At 35.8% G+C, this 24,667-nt stretch overlaps 1 protein-coding gene across 2 annotated transcripts in view; it reads right to left on the minus strand.

The window, feature by feature from the left end:
• Ppp1r3a (protein phosphatase 1 regulatory subunit 3A) overlaps window positions 1–15,197 on the minus strand; it is a 38,188-nt gene extending 22,991 nt beyond the window's left edge. For both annotated transcript variants that reach the window (XM_059256521.1, XM_059256520.1), the window contains exon 1: window positions 14,410–15,197. In XM_059256521.1, coding sequence (XP_059112504.1) covers window positions 14,410–15,197 — 788 coding nt within the window. The remainder of the gene's footprint in view (window positions 1–14,409) is intronic.
• Window positions 15,198–24,667: the final 9,470 nt, after the last annotated feature.

The raw sequence follows: 24,667 nt of genomic DNA on the forward strand, positions 1-24,667 counted from the left end.
AGTGTAGTGTGTATTCAAGACAAGGCATTTTGAAAACAAGATGATATATAGCAATTTAGAACTATTAAAAGTAAACTTGGATGGTGAATTTCTTCTTTGCCCACACTAACTGTAACAACTCTATCTTCATGCAAAGAGAATTAGTAAGGAGGGCATTCAGTAAAATCCAAAGACCTAAGCAGTAGGATTGAAAGAGAGCTTGGTGTTAAAGACAAGGAGTCGATTCATGTTCTCATCTATGCCTTTCCTGCTCGCATTCCTTTGTGCTTTCAAACTGTTGGGTAGGAACCATCACTGCAGGAAATAAGCACAAATATCCACAGAAGACTGTAAAATATTAAGCGTCTGTTCTGTCACTCTTAATCTTAAAACTCTTCAGGGAGGCCCTTCTCCTGCCTTCAGTGACAGCTGCGCACAGTGGTGGAAAGTTTCCTCAAGGAAGGGGGGCTCTCTGCCTTTTCACTTTCCTAGCTGCATCCATCTTCTGAAAGCATGTGGTTAATCTTCTGTTTATTATTGCAAATTATTCTGTTATTATTATTATTGTCCATTAAAATGTGAGCTATATGAGAACAAAGTTTGTGTCTTTTCACTGAAATGTCTACAGTGCTTAAGACAACACCTGGAAAAGGTATTCAGAAAATAGTTCCCAAGTGATTGAAGATCCTCCAATCATTTTTTTTCTGGTAATTGATGTTTATTAAAACTGCCTATCAGTGCACAAGAGGAGCACAGTAGGTGCTTTGTTCCTGGTATTTATTTCCTTATTTTGTGTTAACCAAGATCCCAAACTTCTCAATTTTCAAGTTAGCATAGAAGCAATTCTATCAATTTACATGAATTCACCAAAAAATTATGCTGAAATGCCCAGGCTAATTGTGTGTGTGTGTGTGTGTATGTGTGTGTTTCAATTTGTTTTTCAAGTTTGACTACTATTATTTATTCTCTTTTGGGTGATCTGACTGGCTAATAAAACCTGCAATTTGCCCTTTTTTGCTATTAAATTCATGGAGTGATTTCTACTCCATAAAAATGTCCCTCCACACTATTTCTCTAATGCTTATTTCTCTACTTGCCTCTGAATTCCATGGGATATATCTCCTTCCACGTGACACATGACATATCAGTACCAAATACTATTCCATTCAGATGGCATCCTTTAGCAAACAAATTTGAAGACAGAAACATACTTGAAGATAGTAGTTATGGGTAAAATAAGTACTCTGCAAGCTCTTTATGAGTGATTTTTTATAGTCTATGACAGCAACCTGAGGAAATATGGACCCTAGATATAAACTCAGCTTCTCTTCTTATATATTCCCTGAGTAAAATTTCTTCCAGTGCAAAATGGAGTGGGGCCTGCTTACTACAATGTATGATGAGATATAAAGGATATAAAATATATAGTCCTAAGTTTATATACATAGAAATTTCTAAACTGAGGAAGAATAGGCCAATTTGCCAATGTAGCAAAAGCTGAACTCCATTGAAGAGATTTCATTATACACAAGAATGGCTTTTGTCTCTGGCAAGTTCTAATAAATGTAATGTATCTTCATGTACAAAATTAGACTAATGAAATAAATTTGTTCAAAATGATCAAGAGCATTTAAAGAGTTCTACAAGAATTGAGGGTAGATACTAAAGAACACAATATGGCCATTCTAATAACATCAACACAATTTTGAAGATTATTCCAAAATAACTAATTTCTTAAGATACTCTAATGTGTCACAAAAAATATACTTTATTGTGCCATGTTGGTTGGCCAGCAGCTAATCCTCAGGAAAAGCCTACTCCAACCTAACAATATTTTCAGTAGGAACATCTTCATATTTGTCTGTTGAAAGTTAATAGGAAAATAACAAAACATATATCATAGAGCCTCAGTAGGCACTAATTTCATTGATACTTTTATTCTAATAAAGTAAAATGTACTTATAAATGCTATAATTATCTACTTCAATAATATATTTAAACTTAGTATAAAGAATTCAGAGGTTTTATAATTGAGGTTACTTGCATATATGTTAATATAAGAATGAGTTGATGTACTGTTATAGATAAGTCAGATTTCTATTTTTTTCATAAAATACAATGATTTAGAATTCATGCTAGCTTTACTATATGTGCGTGTTTCTAATTTTTATTGTCATACAATTTTTATCAGATCTATAAAGTTTTAAAAACATTAATCTTGCAAAATAGTGGTAAGAATACAAATGGGATCACATGTTGATTTTTTTAAATAAATTTTAGATGTATCTTACACCAGCAAAATAAGCAATTGGTAGCACACTAGAATATTGTCGCTATGTAAAGTTCATTTTCTTAAACTATATTTTGCTGATAGTGACAATGTGGATTTGACATGTATTTGGGCATATACACATGTGGAGATTAGAGGACAAATTCTGGAGTCGGTTCTCTCCTTCCACCTTCAAATGGTTTAGGAGATATAGCTCAAGTCCTTTATCTGCTGAGTCAGCTTGCTGGGCCTGTGTAAAGATTTTAAAAATAATAGCTTTGCCTAAAACAACCTTTGGCTGGACCCTTGGGCTATAATTTTAAGACATTTAGATATACAAAGGCCTGAAAGCTTTATATTCATATACATCTGTAAGTCTGATGCCACAGTAAATTTAAAAATTAATGTTTCAATAGTCATTATCAGGTGAGAAATATATCAGATTACTTTTCATAAGACATAGTTTTTAAAACTTGCCACACATTACCTTATTTTTTGTCATTTCTGATTTTCTGATTTTATTGATTTCATGTAAGGACAGGCCTAGACTCCTAATAAGTTCAACACCACATAGGCTTCTGGAGAGCATTAACATGGACTAGTCTCCTAGGGAAGAAAACAGGAAGGAAGGAATCTCTCAATCAGCAGGCATACAATATCTGCCTTTGTCTTTTCTTGTTCAGTCTTGGGCTGTTCTGCTTCTCTTCCCTTTTTTAGATCATAAAAAGAGGGAAGCCAAATATTGACCAATGAATTGGTCTCTAGTATGAGAGTTAAGACTTATTGATATTATTGGAAAGTAAAATTGTGATAACTCGATGAAATGATGCTTCCAAAGGCATGGAAAGAAAAAAAAGGCTATTTTTTATGGTAATGTGTTCCTCACATTGATAATATATTTATATCTTAATAGCCTAAAATAACTTTATCTACATGTAGACTGTCTATAAAGTAGTAAAACAATAAACATATTTAAATCTATATTTAGTTTTTAATCAATTTAAATAAGCATTTAGTATTACAGGATGAAACTAACATTTTATATTATATAAATATATCATTCATATGATTTTTCTTAATTTCAAATACTAAAAATATTATTACCAACACAACTATAGACTATAATATAGGTATACAGTTGACAGAAGTGTTCCAAAGATGCATAAATTTTTATTGATGAAGCTTCTTATTTTCATGAAAGAAATATGATGATGATTCTAAATACAATGAAGACTAAAGAAAAGAAAAATATTCATGAGGGTTATCATTTAGATGTGAAATATGAGTCCATTAATTTGCTACTTTAGATACCCAAATATAGATGTATAATAGGCATCTACATTTGAAATATGATGAAATTACAAAAAGTCTTCAACATTAAAACTCTGTTCAATTGTTTAGAAGATGCTTTTGGATTTTCTCAACATCTAGGTTATCAATAAGAAAACAAATTGCTTTTAACGGATACTTTTTAAGGTTAATTTTTCTGTGAATACCTGTGCAAAGCATTATGGGGAATAGTATTTTAAGCTTGCACACAATTCCTTATTTTACAGAATGTGCAATCCAGTTGTGAAGAAAGGCATATATACAAGGCTTTTATTAGTGCAAGAGGAAACACATGAATAAGCATCAGATGAATAATGCAAGCATTAAATGCCAATTGTAGGGAAGGGAGAAACTTGGAAAATATTTAATTCCAGAAAAAATCCTTGAGTAGAAAGGAAAAATTGATCAAGTCCTTGATTAAAGAGTGGTTTGGAAGAGATAAAGAAAACAGAAAATGATTAAGTTAAGATGGGAAAAGAAACAGTTAAAGTAAGGTGGAAGAGCTAGAGGCTTCATATTGGAAGATGTCTGTGCTTCCAGGGGAAATGGGATGCCTTCACAGGAATTGTTGAACTCACAATGCACTGATATGGCATCATTGCTTCCTAACATCCCTAAAACTACAAAAGTCTCACTGATTTGTTTTCATAAACTCTGAGGGCCTTTCTAAATATTTATATCCCAGAACATTGATGGTTCATTACATAATTGAGATTTAGTATTCCTAGTACCTGTGTGGCTAGGTAGGTAAGGCAGTGGTCACCACAGAGGAGAACGTAGTAGTTCAGTAATTAGAACCGGCTGCAACCCAGCTTTTTGAAGGATTACACTGAAAAACCCGAGTTGCAGTTCCTTCATCTGTAATAAGCTGCTCACAAGTTTAAAGGAATGTGTTTTTGTAATTTAACTGTGTTAGTCTAAAGATTTGTTGCCATCCTTTTGCCTATTTATGGCTAGCAAGATGTAGCCTTGTGATTGTTTTTTTCAGTAGTCCTGAGAAATGTAATAAATGGCCATCTTTGAAAACAGATTTAATGAAGTGCTTGACAATGAAGCCTTTTGTATTTTATATTTAGAATTTATACAGAGGAATAAACTGTATACTAAAGTGGAAAACTTATATTTTTTCTTTATTAAGAATTTTTTTATACATTTTACATACTAATCACAGATCGCCCTCTCTTCCCTCCTCCTGTATTCCCCCAGCCTTTCCCTCCTAACCTAACCCCCACTCCCTCCTCCACAAAGATAAGCACCCTCATGAGGTGTCAGCAAAGCCTGGTACATTCAGTTGAGACATGTCCACACCCCTCCTTCCTACATCAAGGCTGTGCAAGGTGTCCTACCATAGGTAATGGGCTCCAAAAAGCCAGCTCATGCACCAAGGATGGATCCTGATCCTACTGCCAGGGGGCCTCTTAAGCAGACCAAGCTACACAACTGTCTGGCTTATGCAGAGGGCCTAGCACAGTCTCATGGAGGCTCCACAGCTGTTGGTCTAAAGTTCATGAGTTCCCACTAGTTTGGTTCAGTTGGCTCTGTAGGTTTCCCCATCATGACCTTGATGCTCCTTGCTCATAGAATCCTTCTTCCTTCTCTTTGACTGGAAAACTTATAAATGATAAAATACACGAGAAATTTTGAAAAGTAAAATCATTTGTATGGGGACTGCCTAGAAATGTCCTATAGTCAACATTCTGACTCAACTTGTAAGGAGGACTGTATATCGGGGACTTTTGCAGCCAGATACAGAAATAATAATCTAAGTAGGTTAATGTTAATGCTTATTTGTTTCAAAAAATAAGTTGTATCAAATATATTTTGCCCAAAAAAAGCTTTTTAGTTAAGGAAAACATTTTATTTTATTTTGTATCCTATGAGCAGTAACTCCATAGGGTAGAGTAAAAGCATGAAAAGTAATGAAATAATAAAGTAAAAAAATAATCCATATAAGGAGGCTAAGTCAAAAGTAGCACCAAGATTCATGTTGAAATATATTTATAAGACTTGTAAACAGAATCTTGATTTTTTTGTATTTTTATAATTGTCTACTACTTAAACTCGTTTATAAACATCAGCTTTGAATAGGATGTTATAATACATAAAGTAGAAACTCTAGCCAAATCATTAGCAGTTTGAGGAGGGAGTTATGTATATGTGTCATACACATACACACACACACACACACACACACACACACACACACACACACACACATGCATGCACTCACAAGCATAGGCTGGGGGAGTCAGGAAATTTTACATATATTCTAATAATTTCTACTTGAAGTTTCAATATTAACTTCCCACAGAAGGATGTACTTACTCGTTTTAAATTTCATCTGCTCTACAAAACTTTGGAGTTTTACAAATTTATTCAAAACAGTCTTCAATGTCTTACTTGCATAATTACATTCTTGGAGGAAATTTTATTTTAAAATTGGATATCTCTAAACTAGCATAATTATTATTCTAAATTATTCCATATTTTTCTAAGAGTTTTTAAATTATTCTAATACAGCAGTTTTTGTGTAGATTGAAAACAAAACTAAGTGATCTTCTGAAGTACTTTTAGCTTTCTCTTTCCTAAGATGAAGTCTTCTCTGAGATGTAGAGGACATGCCATCATAACAGTGCTCTGTCATTAATAAGTCAGTGATGGACTGCAGGACTGGGAAACCTCCTTAGCCAGCTGAGACTGACCCACTCCGTGCCACCAAGTCTTTGGATCTGGTAACACCAGTTCATTGTAATGGAAGTGTCATTCACACCTTATCCAGTTGATGGGCTAATGGATTCATTCTTCTCTGACACAGAATTAAGCCACTGCAAACTAGTTTACATGTTTATTGGTTCAGATCTCAAGGAAAACATCTAAAATTATAGAGGACACTTAATATGGAAAATAGAAATCAATGATAAAAAAAAACATACCTGCTTAAATTAAAATTGTAATCTTAGAGATTCCAGTATTTAATTCAACTGAAAGCCGGAATAACTGAATGACTAAAAATGAAGTGTTATGAATAGACATATTACAGTCACAGAACTTCCTTATCAAACTTATTGCTGAATAACACAATATTCCCAGGAAAGTAGTAAGAAGAAACTATAGAGACTTGGCAACTTTCATAATTATTCTGTTTGAAAGTAAAGAGTAGGATTGGATGGATTCTCCTACAATTTGACCCAATGAAAATCATTCAGAAATCTGTTCAGGAGATTCTGCTTAGTGTAGAACATGAGTCAACCATGCACAAGACCCTTGGTTTGAGCACCCAATACTGACAAAACAAGGGAAAAAAGAGAAAAAGAATGAAAACAAAAAGATGACCATAACTTTCTTTACACTAAATCAAGTAATTATCTTGTCTTGCTAAAGAATGTATCACTTTTCCTGTTGTGCCTGGTTATGATTTTTCTGTTGGGTACTTTAAATAATTAAGTTGTTATCAGTATTTTATAAAACAAAAATCTTCATCTCCAAAAGCAGATGCCAACAGTGTGCCTTGTCAGTTTCCCCTCATTTTCTGAACAATGTTATACAATTTGAAATTAGACAAAGACATTTGCTGAAATCTTTAAGAACAGGAGCTCAGTGTTCCTACCCTAGACTACAGTTAATAAGTAAAGTCTCATGGTGGCTGAATTATGTGAGATAAGTCCGAATTCCACTGCAGTCTTGGTATTCTGGTGCTGTCAGAGGGCAAGTTGGTGTTTGTGTCTTTCACTACTTAACAAGACATACAAATATCAATTTGAGGCTGAACTATTTTGACCTTAATTACTTCTATAAACTTCAAAAAGAGTAAGATTCAAGCTCATCACTCAAACACAGGACAATTTTTTCTTACAGTATTAGAATTTCCTGTGTAGTTGCCACTTATGGCAAGCACTGAATGTGCAGAGAACATAAAGGGAGAGAATATCACACATTCTGATGATAGACTTGTTGAATACACATTTGGTCTTTGTAAACAAAAATTATAGAATATTAGTCCAAATCATTAATTTAATTTCCAGTTGGTCTTTAAACACAAAGATGTATGATTAACCTTCAAAACAAATTATGGATAGGAACATGTTCGTTAAGGCATCAGAAGAGAGCTTGGACAGATCTGAACTCCGTGTCTGAGAAAATTTTTGTTACTTAAAACTCAGAGGTGACATAGATTCAAGGATGCATAATATATTTTCTCTGCATAAAGGAACCATATAAATTTCAAATTTAATCCTTCAGTCATAAATATAAATGGACAGCAAGGTGAAGTCTGTGTAGCTAGAGCTGTTTGATCCAAAGAGCATTTTTAATTATAACTCATCTTAAAAATTACCTAAACTCCAATTTCCAAAAAGATTAATATCCCCGTTCCATACAAACACACACACACACACACACACACACACACACATACACAAATACACACACATATACATAAATACACACATATACTATGTATTATATTATGTATACATATAAATGTGTGTGTATAATGTGACTACATGTGTGTGTGGTGTGACTAACATATGTAAAATTACATATTATACATATAGTAACTATATATGTAGATATTTATATTGAATAGCCTACAAGTGACTGAGATTTGGAAATCATTTTTTTCCACAGAAGCAACATCCTGAGGTTTCTTGGTTAGTGTCAAGAGCTTATTGAATGTGACTAATTTAGAAACTATTTATATTACCTTGGGTGGTGGCAGAGGAATGGTAATGAGGGGAAAGCAGTTCACCATTAACCCTGGGTACAGAGCTAGGCCACATTCAAGGTGGTAAACTGTGGAATGTATCACCACTGTCACTGAGATTCCATTTTGGAATATCTCCAAATGTCAGCAACTTGGTTTGGTGCGTTGTGTGTGAGTTAATATGTTTCTTATTGCAGCTCTGAAAAAATAGTATTATAATCCCAATTTTATATCTTAATAAAATGGAGGCAAGATACAGTTTTTCCAAGTTCAAACAGTAACTAATTAGAGAGGAAACCAGAAATCGCTTTCTACTGTACCTTACTGTTTTTAGAAGCCAAATACACAGGACTACTCTGGAGCCAACCTTTGCCACAGTTATCCATGCAAATCTGCCTTGCACCCAATAGCACTCTGGACTTTAAAATTCTCCATTTGCATTATCTTAATCAAACCCAAAGATCTCTGTGTAACTGATCTTGGTGAGTATATGACAACCCTTATGAAACGTGTCTGTACTGAAGAGATGGAGACGACGGCTTTGTGTGTGTGTGTGTGTGTGTGTGTGTGTGTGTGTGTGTACATACACCTTTCAGGCAACAGCACTACAGTAGGTGTCAAAGTACAGCATACCTTTGTAAGTCCAATAGGACTCTGGACCATCAAACCCACCTGAAGTTTGCTGAAGTCATTCTGCCTATTTTATTCTTATTGGTGTTTGGGGTAAAATACAGGAACAGATTGAAAAGAAAGTGAAAAATTACTTTCTTTTACTTCACGGTACACCACCATATGTTGGGGGACAGTAGGGGGTCTGGTTCATAGCTTTGCAGTTCTCTCTGACCTTGCAGGTGGAAGATGGACTCCAGTAAAGAAGATGGAGTCAGATACTCAGAACAGGTACTTAAGATATGACTTTCACAGTGACTCCTTTAAATAACACTTCAGGACAACCTCCTGCTCATTTCATCTCGCAGAAGAAAAATCCACACTCATCTAGTAGTCTAGGCTTATAAGAGTGCAGACTTCCACAACACCAGGAAGCCATGGAGCCTTGGTGGGTCTCCAAGGACAGTCAGCAGGTTGGCCTCTCACTGTCAAGCAGCTGGCAGCTCTCTGCACCCTCTTGAGGGGCCTGTGCAGCTGTGTTTTATGTTTCCATGTGGCCTTGCCAGAGGTCCCTCCCCTTAAACAGGCCCAGCTTCCACAATTAGTATGTATTCAAAATGAGCTAGGTATGGAACACATTAGGTCCCAGAGGCCTCATGGAGCTATTTACACTGCTTTGGACTATTTCCAGAATGGCAGACTATGTGGGATGTGTAAATTAAGGAAGTCTCACAGTCCAATGGCTGTGACTGGAACATACACCATGGCTTTAGCTCATAGCCATTTTCTAGTGCTTTTCTTGGCCTCCTTTTCACAATTTTATTGTTCTGAGAGACAAACGCTCTGTATTTTTAAAGCGACACTTTAGAAAGAATTTCTCTTTCCTTTACCTCCATGTGCCTAGTTCTATTCCTCAAGCATGAAGAAAAGTAAGACTAATCATTCTTTTCTTGGCATTAAGGCCACTTGGGGCTTTTATTTGTAGTCACCTGGCCAAGTCGTAAATACCATTCAACACCTATGCATACTGTTTCTTTAGTTAGAATAATAAATTGATTTCACTTAATAAAATAGAAAGCCAGGTGAGGTCATCTTGTGTATAGTGGAGAATACATGTTAGACAGTTATGTAGGAGAAAAACAAGGTGCCAGGAAGGCCATTCCTCTAACCTTAAAGTCTAAGAAGCCCAAGTCACAAATATTTATTTGTTTGTCTATGGCTTCCCCTGTATACCCACAGCATATGAGATTGGCTTTGCTGTTTTTTTTTTCTCTCTCCCACGCTCCTCTCTGCCCTCTGAGCTGTTTTCTCTTGGAGTTTCTCCATATCTTTAAAGGCCCAAGTACTTTTGCCTTAGTTACCAGTTTCCTATTGCTGCTTGGTAACAGAGGACCTGACACAATGGCCCTGAATGGACAGTCACTGAATCCTTTGGGAATCTGAACAAGGAAATCTTTGATGTCAGGAGAAACAAGGCAAGCCAAGGGTCAGGAAGTTAGGTATCAGGTGAAGACCTGTTGATGGTGGTGGTGACAATTTTGAGAGCTTGGGATGCTTAACTTGTATGTGTTCAGCATTCATTTGGAATTCTTAGAGATGCAATACCATTTAGTTTTCATACTGGCCATGATGATATCCCTACTAGGCTAACCTGACTTCTTAAAAGACATCCACAGCCAGGCAGCTATCTATCACATCCTTTTTTTTTCCTACTTAGATTAAAATATGTTCTTGTTCAATGCCCAAAAGAATGCCTCTTTTACCCCTTCAAGAATGGTCTTTCAGGGCTGGAGATATGGCTAAATGGCTTAAAAACGTGTGGCCAGACCTGATGACCTGAGTTCAGTGGCCTGGAACTCACAAGGAGGAAGGCAAAAACTGACTCGTAGAAGTTGTTCTTTGATGCTCACATGTGTGTTGGGACATATGGCACCCCCCACAACGGTTTGGAAGAAAAGGAATAGATCTTCAATTTTCACCTATTAAATGAAGAAATTTTAGCAGTTGCTACTAAGTTTTCTTCCTATTTTAATATACTCAAAAATATAAGATCAAATATATCTAAAAAAATGACACTTTAAGTTTTTTCTTGTTGAATAGAATCTTGCAAGAGACAAAGGAATGCTCTCCACCTGAACATCTAGGAGCTGTGAAAATGCAAGCCTGCAATTTGGAGCAACCTGAGCCTTAGTGTGTGTTTTACAGTTTCCTAAAGCTGAAGTTAGTCTTGGCCTGTTTCAAGCAGCTAACTGGAACTTCTAATAATTTACTAGTAAATTCCTATGAACTAGAAACTATGCCAAGTGTCAAGAATATGCCCCAATAGACTGTTGCTACTCGCACTATACCTAGGAGGAATCAATCCTACTTGCCCAAGTCCACATGTCTAGTCTATGGAAAAGCTGGAATTTAAACTTAGATATGTTTAATTTTTAAGCTTTCAGGTAATGTACTGCATCTGCATTCTATTTTTAGCTTACCTGGATCTGGACATTGAATATAACTTGCATCAATGACGTTTCTCACTAAAGCATCTGCTCAGTTTGCTCACTAGCACAGTCCCCATTGCTGCATGTGTGGTGACATCCGAGAGATGCCTCCTGATGCATACCTTTCACTGATATTAGATACTCTGGGTCACTTGCAGTCACATGTCTGTGGATAACTCTGATTTTCCTTCTCTCTATATATTTCAAATCATATAGAATAATAAACCTCAAATGAAAGCAGACAACCCACACCAGAGAAGACATCTACAAACTCCAACTTGAGAAAAAATTCCACAAAGAAAACATCAGTCCTGTGTAGGTGATTGACACAACAGAAATCCTACCTCTCTGAATGTGCACCTGCAGTCTGTTCTGTACTTATTAGAAGGGATTATTGACACTTTCAGAAAATACAATCTCAGGGACGCCGACAGCAAATTAACTTTGGTATTAAGAGAAATTGAAGTTAGTTGTTGCTCGGTGCACTAGGACAGCCTAATTTTCATTTTAACTCAGTTATTTTGCACACTCTTCTTAATCTATGCAAGATCTATGTAAGAAACACAAATTCACGCATATTTCTATTCAATTTTTACCTCACAAAAGAATTGTCCTCCATCAAACAGCACAGGGAGGGAGTACAGAATTTTTTGTAAAAGACCTTTCAGATCTTACAACTATTTTGGGTGTAGGAAGGGTACTTTGGAGCTATAATCTTTTATTAAATGAGTACAAGTTTATTTTAACCATTGGAGGATTTTTAAAAATAATACTAACGGGGTAGCCCTCTTCTTTCTTAACCAAATTCTTCCCAATTAAATCCAACTGCACTATTCATTTAGAAATTTGATAATGCTCTCTTGTACGAGTTCGAGAAATATTTGAAAGCCCATTGCATATAAATTATATCATGGAAAAGCTGTATAAATATTCTATTATGGCACATGCTGTTCTGAGGATCTGTCAGGATTTCCTTTATACACTCCATCTTGAGTGGTATATAAATCAGATGTAAAAATTCATGTTGGACTGAAACAGCACAGAAAGCCTCCTCCAGAGGCAAATGCTTTCTTCAAAATGTGGTTTGAATTACGTTGGTCATTTTTAAGTTATAGAAGTACAGAAAATGTATTTGTGGTTTTGGAGGAAAGAGGTTTTTCCATTTTCATAACTCATTAGGAAACTTTACAGGCCTTCAGACCATTTTGTGGTTTAGTTTTTCTCAGCTTTTTTTTTCTCCAAAGCAATATTAAAAACTGAGTGCTGTCTGCTATGAACTGATGATTACTGTTCTTAATACAAAGGTGTACGTGGTTATATACATATAGCTAGATGTCCCCAATGATATTGTGGCTGGAGTGCATGATTGGGCCTAGGCCTATCAGCTGCCCACTGTTTACTCTGGTTATCAAGTGAAATATGGCCTGTCACCGGAAGACCTTCTGAACTCAGATCAGAATGTACTGCTTGACATTGTGAAGCTGCATTTTTAACTCACAGAAAAACCTACTGAGTTAAATACTGCTTCTTTGGCCAAATGTTTTTACCTTTCTTAAATCCTGTTAGCTCTAACAGACACAGCAAGTGGCTGGCTGAATGTTTAAAAAGCATTCAATAAAGTATTAAAAATGCATATGTTTTTGTGCAAAGGTTCGTTTGAATTCATTGAATTATTTTTTTGTGTGTAGATAATGTTACTGAATATTATCACAAACACTTCAGTTTTTATTTTAGCATATATAGAAGTTATGATTTTATTATCTCTTTTAATAATATAAGTATAAAACTATGAAACTTTCATTTGGAGTGAGAAAGTCGGCATAGCTCACATAGTAGATTAGGCTTCTTTCAAGTGACTTGAACATAAAATTAAAACAGTATTATCTCATATATTTGAATTGCATTACCCTATATGAGCTTAATTCACTAATCCACTAAATCAACAAACTGAGTAATTACTACTTAATGCTTTATCCATTAAAACACAAAGTTATTAATGTCTTCTCAAAATAACTTGTAAAAAGTTTCTATTTTGTACTTGGATTCTGAGTGTTTTCATTCTTTACCCAGTTCCCATTTCATCGTGCTAAATTATTTCTGGTGAAGTTACTGAATTATTTGTTTAGGGATAGTTAGGATGAATCTCTCAGAGAATAACCAAACATTTGCCTGTTGCTATAAGAGGAATGGGGGCTTTTCCTTTGGGATGCAATGAGGAGCAGACAGTGGTCTACCTGCTCCTGAATGTTTTATCTGCTAACCTAGTGTCACTGAAATTAGCCAGCTCTGTACTACAGAGCATGCTGAAGGCTACTTCTATTTTTCAACATTAACAGATACGCAAGGTTACTAATGAGGGGTCATATCCCCAAACTCTAATCTGTAGAGCTGAATATCCTTATTTCTATCTGGGTCATTTTTTTTATTCTGCTCCACTTACTTTTACTAAATTACACTAATTTGTGTTCCATAATGGTATATTTGTTACAATTATAAAATGGTATGTACGATTTATACATCACTACAATTATCTTTTTGTTAGTTCATTATTAAATTCATTTCTCTTATGATTTAATCTAGTATACGTTGCTCCAAACATCTTTATATAACCCCCTCAGTCATTAAAATCACCATTGCAGCTTTGGAGGAAAAAAATTTACACATTTTCTGAGCACCAGGTACATACTGAAATACAATTTTATGTTAGTTAAATATACTTCAAAGTGAAGTAAGGGGATTTAAGAATCATTGAAAATAAATATACTCTAAATAAAATAATTTCATAAATGAATCCTCCATAATTCAGGGTTTGAATTCAAGCAAATAGTACATTCATCAACCAACACTGTATTACACACTCATTTTTCTTAATTTAGAACACTAGAGTGATATTACTTAAATAGCATTGACCTGCTAATTCTAACACCATTATTTTTATGAGCAACCAGCAGATTTTTAGGTTTGTTATTTCTTATAACCTGCAAAATAATGACATTTTAGAAATTTTCAAGTATGTAAAAACATCTCCTCACCTTGATTTTACCTTTAAGCAGCCTTTTATTTGTCTGCTAGGAGCTTCTTCCACTGGTTTTACAGGCTCTGGATCTTTCTTTTTCTTTTGACAAACCAATACATAATTGGTGCCATTATTATTTGACCAAAATGTACCAACAGAAGTTTCATAGCGTATGCAAAACTCAACTTTACTGCCATCTTTTTGATAAGGAGGAATCAATGAAATCTTAAAAGAGAACTGGTCGGTTTCACCATCACATGAATTAGGAACATATTCTGCTAAAATGTCATAATGTGTCTGCCAGCCATCCAAGGACATGCGCACATACACTAACTTCTCAAAAGAAATGTTCAGAACTCGAATAATGCCCTTCACACTTGTCGACCCAGGGAGGTGTTCAGTTGACTCCAGCACTGCTTTCTGACCCTGAAGTTGTTCCATAAGCTCTTCTTTTGAAGAGGGCAAGTCAAAGAGTGGAGATAAAACATATTCCTCTGCGTGGAAGACATCCCTATTTAGGTCAAAATCAGTTGAAACACTTGGTAATTCCCAAGAATCAAATTCTTTAATGGACACAAGACTGAATCCAAGGCTGTCAGCAAAGGAAACTCTCCGGGACGCTGAAGTTGGGGTGTCCAGGTACGTGTCTTCAGAAGATCCTGATCCTCGTCTGCTTGGCTGAGGGGAGAAGCCAGGCTGGAAGGTCGCTTTAACCTCTTCATCTTCACACACAGAATCAGACAGATTAGGAACTTCTAAAAAATTATCTTTGCTAATCTGACCAGGTACTTCAGCGGGCTCCATTGGGCTGTCTGATATCAAATAAGAGAAAACTGTACAGCTAGTAGAGGCTGATATTTGAGATACTGAGGCTTAAAATAAGTGTAAGGTTACAGTTGACATTGCAAAAGAAGTCAGCTCTATAAATAGGTCCAATGGCTTGTAAACTATGCTAGCCTGCCTCCAAAGACCTTTTATATGATAGTGTCCATGCTGCTCTGGCTTGGATGTTCCAGATTTAACTCTTAATGTTAAAAAGTTGCATTCGTTTATGAACTCAATTCGAGACATCAAATAATCATTTTTGTCATTAAAATATTAAAATTATAGGTAAAAGGCTACTTTAATTAGTTGCTATAAAATTTAAATACATCAGAGACATAAAAGCAGAAACAATGAAGCAGACAAGATTAGAAAGGGAATGTATGAATGTTTGTAACTTGGAGAGATCTACAAATTGCTAGTAATTAGTTAGCATTTTCTGAGATTTACAGTGTCAAATGTTGGTTGTCAGGGGGTCAAATACAGGTGCTAAAAATGAGTAAGATATAAACTAGAAAAAAAATTAAAATACTCATATGCCTTAGCCCAGTGAAATAGCTGTCCTACTAATATGATGGGAGCTTGTGCACAAGTTAATGTCACTGTGTACTCATGCCTAAAAGTTTATTTTTAAAAAGTCTCTAAATACTACTGAAAGGCTGCCATGAAGGAAAGATATAAATAATGCTACAAACAAAGATAGAATCCTTGCAGTCATTACAAAAATTAAAAAGCTAAGTAGAAAAAGAAAAATAAATGTGCAGAGGTGTGTGTGTGTAGAGAGAATTCCTGGAAAGTTTCAAAAGAAATTGTAGTGATTTTAGCTACTGAGATACTTTTTGAAATGTTAAACATGATGAGCATGGTACTTTAAAAATATCTACAGTTTGAACTTAAGTAAAATATAAAATATAAAGTAAAAGACGTAACTAGTTTTTTTTTTCAAAATCAAAAGATGCAATGGCACCCTGTCTTTCAAATGACAACTTCATAAATATTGTAACTTATTGTATAAGTTTAATTGCATAAATTCTGTGACTGAAAATTTATTCTCCAAAGTTGGAAATGGATGGCATCTAGTACAATAATAAAGTGAAACTATTTAGGTTTTACCTCATCTACATAGCTGGGATGGATATGGGTCATATAAATATTTTCAGAGTGACAAATGTATGTTATTGCAAATCAGGGGATTAGGAATAGCCATTTTTCAAGGTACATAAAGTACATCATTAGGTAGTTAAAGGAATTGGCAACAAAACATTTCATAAATGTAAAGTACCCAAACAAGCATGAAAATAATCAAGTAAAGGAAGTAACGATGTAATTCTTTTCACATGTAATTTATCCTTTGACTTATAGAGATGAAGACCCTGGGTCCATATTATGCTTCTGTGGCTTAATATTTCTACAACTTTCAGTAGATTTCCATAATTTTCTGTTTAATTTTTTCAGTGTAGTGTGAGCAATGAAATATGATGCACAAAAGTAGTCCTAATAGAGACAATCATGTTTGTCCCTTGTGAAAGGCTGACTTACATATCAATCAATGATACTGTAGATAACCCATATAGGTCATATTAGGGAGATATCTGTAATTTGGTTTATCAATATATTTTTCAGTGACTATAGTCTGCAAAATTAGCTTTACAAATTATAAAAGGGATGCACATTAGAAAATGGTCTTGTTTACTTGATTTGAACTCTTCCCTTTCGACTGTTCCTCTTCAATGGAGAGTATTCTCTTGACTTGTGGTAGCCACCACCTTTCTTTAGAGTTGATAAGCTTTACATAATCGGAGTCAGCTGGCGTGTCCCTTTCGTCACCACGTTGCTGACACACAATGACCTCATCGTCCTAATCTCGTCTTACTTGTCAACTTTACATTGTTTTCCTCCTTTTTAAATCACTGTGTTACTCCTCTCTGAGCTCTTTGCCATCTTCCTGTGTTCCTCTATTAGTGAGCTGCCCATGGGTGAATGGAGGATCACAGACCAAGTGCTTATGAAGCTTATAAAACAAGCAAGCAAGCAAAATAACCCACTACCGCCCTCATTCTCGTGGATATTTGTGTAAAGTGAAAAATCAGAATTCATGGTCATTTCCACGTAATGGCACAACATCCTTTTTCTCACGCCCACAGCTCTCAGTTTTAACAAGTTATCCTGCTCCTCTCCAGCTGCTCAGATGAGCATTTTAGCATAAGGAGAGCTTTTGAAAACTAAGCTTCACACTTTTATCTCCCTCTCCCTTTGTATTGATAAAGCATTCTCAAGTACCTTTCTTTCACATGAAGATAAAAAAGATCACTTAGGATCCCAGTAAATAGGGTGTAGGTGACACACTCATATAAAATAATCCCACGAGTCTATTTATAAACTGCAAATAAGGATATGTCACATGGCTAGTGTAACAAACTCAGACCAGTTGCATAATAGCTATTCCTATTTCTAAAGGCACAGGAAGGGACATGAGCATAAGAACTAAAAACGTAAAGTGCCATGGGGTATGTACTGAAGAGACCTGTTCAAGGAACAAAACTAATAACCTTGCTAGCAGCAGTACAATACCATAAATCATTGGGTTGATTATGTGCTTTGCTAAGGCGTTCTCCAAGGATTACCAGTGGCCGAGAGCATGGAGGCTAATGCTTCGTTCAAATCTGTCTCTTGTGGCACAAAGCAGGGTCGGAAAGGTTGAAAGCTGAGTAAAATTGAGGAAAATCCTGGAGATGAAACACACACATGTATGCTATATACATATGTGTGTGTGTGTGTGTGTGTGTGTGTGTGTGTTTAAAATGTTATACATGTAAAACTTAACATGTTTTATTCTTTATAAATATTCCATATCAGGCAGTGAAATTTTTCCTTAATCATTTACTGTCAGGATGTTTTTTTTAAAAAAGGGGTTAAGAGTTTATGGCCTATAAATTCTGAAACATCAAGAGTTACAAATAAGAAAGACTGGATATTTACACAAATGACTGGGGAAAATGATTTTTTCAGATGAATTGTAGCTTACTTTCCTCTTTTATAGATATTCATCTATGACCATAACCCAAAGTCAAGTGAAATCTATGTCAATGGCTCCTAACTAGAGACCCATAATAAAATCGCTATGAGAGATACTTAAATTCAAAATGGGATGCAAATTTATTTCCACAGACTAAGATTTCCCCAGATGAAGACCTTCTCTGGGGGTCTGGCACACAGATTTGGTTTAGTTGTATGATCAGATGATCTGTTGACCTTAGAGTTGGGGACTTGTATTCTACTCAATGAAATAGTTGCAACCATCATTGTTCCTGTAATGGATGCACTTCTTGCCATGAACTCTATAAAACACTTTGCCAAAAAAGCCATGAAAGTACACTAAAAGTATACATTAGCAAATTAGGTGCATTTAGCAATCATTTAGACTTGTCTTTTACATAAGGAAAAAAATTGAAGACAATGAAATATTGCATTGTTTAGTAACTGAGCTTAGAGTTGAACAAAGTGCTTGTTTTCAGCCTTTGCTCTTCATATTCTAACATACATATACTATCTTGTTTTAGAATTCATAATTAACAAATTAACCAGTCTTTGAGGATTGTCATTAAAATCCATTTATTTTTAATAATTAACTTTTGTGAACCTTCTCTTTTTCCCATTTGTTGAAAGATCTCTGGGGGTGTCCAGATAATTTTTCTTCAGGACAGAGTCTGTCCACCCTTTTGACCTGTGTGCTCTAGTGGGATATAACATTTCAGGCTATCTTTCTCATCCTCGGAGACTTCTGTTTGTGAATGACAGAATGACTTTAAAAAGAATCACAGTCTCTTTAGATCTCATTCTAATGCTGTCAAATGATTTTTAACAGACACTATTCCAAAAAAAGTTTTAGACACAGATTTATTCGTTCAAAAGTGCCAATTATTGAAAAGCAATCTGCCAATAAATTGTGGACATAGAAGTCAGTAGAAAATAGAAAGTTTATCCTCAATAAAGCTAAAATTTTAAGAGACATGTCTTTCTTCTTGGATAATAGAATGATGTAGCATAGACAAACGATTTGTTGTAGCAAAGAGCTTTGTCATCAAAAGTAGCATCTCAATTCTTTTCATTTATGTGGTTAAAGCTAGTGCAATGCTCAGCTATTGAGATCTTATTTTATGTTGGTTGTACATTCTGCTCTACAATCAGTGGGCCATTTAATAAAAGCATGTGAACATAGAGCACTGAGTATACTTAGCAAAAAAGTATTGGTTAAATCTTTCATTTAGCATATAAAAAAACTAAAATCTCAGAATTCTTTTCTTAGAAGGCAATCAGCATTATCTCTAAAAGGAAAATAAAACTACCTAAAGGCAGATATTACTGATAATGTATTACCAAATTAGATCTAGACCAATACAATGTTCATGGCATGACATATTTAAATGTTTAGAAGTATAGCAAAGTATTAGGATTAAATATGACAAATTCTTAGAGTTATATTTATGAGAAGTAATATGATTTTGGAAATCATTTAGGTGGTTTGAAAAACTCCAAATATTTATTTAAAGTCTCAAAACTAGAAAATCCAAGTAGATGTGAGCCATTTATCAAGAAAGATGTTACTAGAAGAGATCTCATGGGTGGGCAGGGGAGCTGGTAGAGAGGGGAAGAAGAGGGATAAAGTTGGGAGGTGAAAGGAGAGAGTATTCAAAGAGATGGCTGGAAGGGGGTACACATTTCAGCATCTGGTAGAAATTTGGTGCAAGGGAAACTCCCAGGAATCTACAAGGATGACCCCAGCTAAGATTCCTAGCAATGGAGGTTGAGTAGTTTGGACTGGGCATCTCCTATGACCCAGAGGGACTTTCAGTTGAGGGATTGGGACACTGGCCTATCCACACAACCATTAACCTACAGTCTTTCCTGCCTATGGGATGTGTGGTAGTTGGGGGTGGGGTGGTAAGGATGGTGTGGAAATTGTGGGAGTGGCAAACCAACAACTGCTTTAGCCTGAGACCCAGACCACGAGAGTGAGCCCACCCCTGACACTGGCTCGAGTGCCAGGACCCGGAGGTTAGATGGCCCAGAGATCTAAGATAGAACCAAACATGGTTGGAGAAAAAAAAAGTATCAACGTAATGATGCCTAACAATGTTCTCCTGTACTCATAGATTGGTGACTACCCCAAATGACATCAGGGAAGCTTCATCCAGTAACTGATGGAAGCAGATGCAGAGACCTGTAGATGTAAGTCTTATAAAATAAGAAACAGAGCCAAATGCAGAGTTAAAAGCCCAAGAGGTCAGAGTAGTAGCTAAGCGCTGATACTAAAAACCTTTTCTTACCCTTTGCTGCCGCTGTCGTCCTACCCCTCAGAAAGAGACCTACTTCCTGTGTATCTGTCTTTTTATTGACTTTCTGTTCTGCCTTCTCATTGGGTGTAACCCAACCATATGACCTCCTTGTCACTGCCTGTCTATACAGACCTCCAGGTCTCTATGGTTGGTATTGAGATTAAAGGCGTGTGTCTCCATGCTGGCTGTATCCTTGAACACACAGAGATCTGTCTGTCATGTGATCTGGATTAAAGGTGTGTGCCACCACCGCCCAGCTTCTGCTATGGCTTGCTATTAGCTCTGACCCCCAGGCAACTTTATTTATTAACATACAAATAAAATCACATTTCAGTACAAATAAAATATCATCATATTTCCCCTTTTCTATTTTAATAAAAAGAAAAAAGTTATAACTAATATAAGAAAAACTATATACTAAAGTACAATAACTATATACTGTATATATAAGCAATAAATACCTAAACAATGTCTAGTCCATTTGCATTTGACAAACTCAGAGAAAAAATTCCATTATCTATCTTATTTTGGTAAGTCCAAAATGTACCTGATTCACTTTCTATCCTAACTTATATTACTAACAGAACTATCTTGTAACATCTTCCAAATTTATACACTTTCTCTTTAGTGAGTTTCTTTTCTAAAATTCTTAACAAGGAAAACTATAACTTCTAAATTTAACTATAACTATCTAATCTTCAACTTCCTCAGAGACAGAAGGAAATAATATTACCTAATAAAAATAAAAACAGGAAGTGTACCCAAGCAGCTTCCAAAATAATGTGAGTTGACAGAAACAGCCAGCTGCCTGGGCAGTCACCCGAGGTTTCTCCACAGTGTTGGGGCATTATCTTCAGCCTATAGGCTTAGTGTATCTGACAGACTCATTTGTGAAGTAGGATGTACACAAGGTCAACAGTTTGACCTCACATTTGGTGAGAGCAGTCCATGTACCAGAAACACCTGAATTTCACTAGTGTCATGTCATGATTCAGGATTTTAAATTCTGGAAATTGTTGCTATTTTTTTAATTCAGCTGTCCATTCTACTTGGCTGTGTGTGTGTGGCTTCATCTCGGCATCCCATTCTTCTCCACATCCCTCTATTAAATGCCAGTCTACCATTGAGAGGTGTGAGCTTAGTTAATCATCAAGAATAACTATTTCAGCTGCTGTTCCACTGCACATCAGAAGCCATCGGCCCACTGCCTGTTCAGCTGCCTTCAAAGAAAAGGGCACGGTACCTTTTCCGGATTGCAAAGGCCACTTCAGGGGTGGTGCCATATTGCTCTGGCCTCAGATGGGTTGGCAAGAGTTTCCACCTAAAACTTGAGAAAAAGGATTCTAAAATGGAGCGAAAAACAGCTTTCTAGTTGTCTCTCTCAAGTTAGTGCAGCCTGCGGGTTTGAGCTGCTATGGTGGGTTCCTGGCTTACATGCTTGACCTGCAGTATGGTAAGAATGAGGTGTCTGCAAGTGGCACATTATGCTGCGTGGTGGATTTAGCCTTTGCTAGTACAAAAAAAAAAAAAAAAAAAGGTTTCTGGGCTACACGCTGCTTTGATAGAACTGCTTCTGATAGTTGATGATACACATGGCTCCAGACCCAGATCTGGCGGTAAACTGTACCACAACCATGTTAAGAAGCTGACAGGGGTGGAGCCATCAGCCACAACCACCGTTTCAGTTTTAGAATGCTGCAGTTTAAAGCAATAGGTTCACAATAAGACAGATTCAGTTGGAATAGTTTACAACTGTGTGTAAAAATGTACATAGGCTTGAAAGAGATATATATATATATATATATATATATATATATATATATATATATATATACAGTTATATAAAGAAATAGAAAGTTTTAAAAATTAAGTCTTTAAAGAGACAGTAAAGGTAGTATAAAAAATAAGCCACATAAAGATGGATATTACACAGAGAATCTGGATTGTGTTGTCTTTGGGATTTTTAACTGCAGAAAAACATTTGATTGTAAAAGCTGTTGAGTTAAGCAAATATGTATATTTTAAAGGTACCTTGACTTCAAAATTTGGATGTAAGGATATGTTGCTTTGGAAAGGAGGCTCTGCTTTTGTTTCCACAGAAAGCAAGAGGCTATGGATTTGTTCCAGATTAAGATACATCAGGTTTGACCAGCCAAGCCCCCCTGAAAGGTCTCTGATGATCTAACATCCAGAACAGTTTCAAGGCAACTGGCTCAGATGATACACCCTCACAGACTACTCCATAATCCTAAAATTTTCTTTGTGTCCCCATAAGAAACACCCTCCCCCAGCAGGAAGTAGTAAGAGAAGCTACACCCAAATTCCCAAATATACCAAGCTGGCTTTGGAGATGGAATTGGCTCACTCCTTCTCTAAACCCAAGCATATTACTAAAAGAAAAGGTTAAGAGATTCTTGTGTCCCATATCAGAAGAGCCCTCTGTTGTGGGACAGAGAAAAAACAATATTTTTATTTAAATCAGGTTGATTATAAATGCGATCTTTCTAAAGAAGAAAAGGGGATATGATATAGATATGATAGGATGAAAGGGTAAATTATTGAATCTACTTTTAAAGAGCAACTTGTTTAAAATGTTTTACATTGCTATGGATTTTAGTTTATTGATACAAGTTTAAACTTAATTTTGTTATACTGTATATATATTTCTATTCTCATTTGAGGTATTATGTTTATGTAACTCATTTAGATTTTAATGGATAATTAAGAAATACAGATTAATAATTAGTCTTCTATGATAGTCAAACTTATAGTCATGTTGTTTTCTAGGTGTACATAGATATACAGTTTGTAAACAATATAAGTCTGTGTGTTTAATCAGTTGGGTCTGAGCAACTGTAGGACTGGGGGGTGAGAGAGATTTGTCTTGACCGCGGGCCGGGCAGAACTGGAGAAACTCTCCAGCTACAGAGACCCACAGCTAAGCTGAGTTCAGGGAATCCTGCTGAAGAGAAGGAGGGAGGAAGGAGTAAATGAGCTAGGGGACAGTCAAGGTCACCGCAAGGGAATCCACAGAAACAACTAATCTAGACTCATGGGAGCTCACAGCATCTGTGGACATCTTTTGCAGCTTGGTCTACTTGTGGGACCCCTAGCAATGAGAGCAGGAGCTGTCCCTAACCCTTGGATGTTTTTTGGGAACCTGTTCATCATACTGGGTTGCCTTGCCCAGCCTTAATACAAGGAGAAGAGCTAAGTCCTACCTCAATTTGATATGCCATGCTTTGTTGATACCCATGAGAGGCCTGCCCCTTTCTAAACAGAAACAGTGGAAGAGTGGATGAAGGTGGGGGCAGAGGTGTGGTGGGGGAAGAGAATGGGAAGAGAGGAGGGAGGGAAAACTGTGGTTGAGATGCTACCCTTTTTTTAAATAAAACTCCCTGTTCTATGTCAGACATTGTGTCATACAGTAAATTTACAAAGTAGACCTAAAAGGTAAAATTTGTTCTCAACTACCTAATATCTGTGCTTCATCCTGAAGAATTTCACTACTTCATAAGTGTCAGTCTCTAGTACATCTTGGAAACAATCCTTAAAAAAATGACTTCAAGGACTCTGTCCATATTCTCCTATCTTCATGTACAAATTAGACTGTTATTTCAGGCAGTTCTTTGAAATAATTTATTAGAATTACTTGTTCTCATTTCAAGAAGTCTAGACTCCATGTCCTGCACAATATTGACTCTTGTGGCTTCCATTTATTTTGTTAATTTGATTAACTATTCATTTGCATGCGACCCAGTGTTAGAATGCAAACCCATGATGCTAATTTTTCATTCCACACTGTCACTCAAAGTGAGGGTACAAGAAAGACCAAGGAGTTCATGACAAAGTGCAGTGTCTTTGTATAATGTAGTCTAGAATCAATAATTGTCACAACTAGGGGAAAAGTAAAACCCAAGACACCTTTTCCTCTTTTTAGTGTAAATTTTAAAATATTATTTTAAATGTTAGCACAGGATTTGAAATTATAATACATGGTGATTAAATTTTAGACAGTGCTTATTTGGGTTCATTCTCAGGTGTCACACTTGAACACAAGTTTTACTCTTCTTAAATATATTTAACTAGAGTGAGTTTCATGAGGTAGTCACAAAA

Source organism: Peromyscus eremicus, chromosome 3 (assembly GCF_949786415.1).
Source record: "Peromyscus eremicus chromosome 3, PerEre_H2_v1, whole genome shotgun sequence".
Classification (NCBI taxonomy): Eukaryota; Metazoa; Chordata; class Mammalia; order Rodentia; family Cricetidae; genus Peromyscus; species Peromyscus eremicus.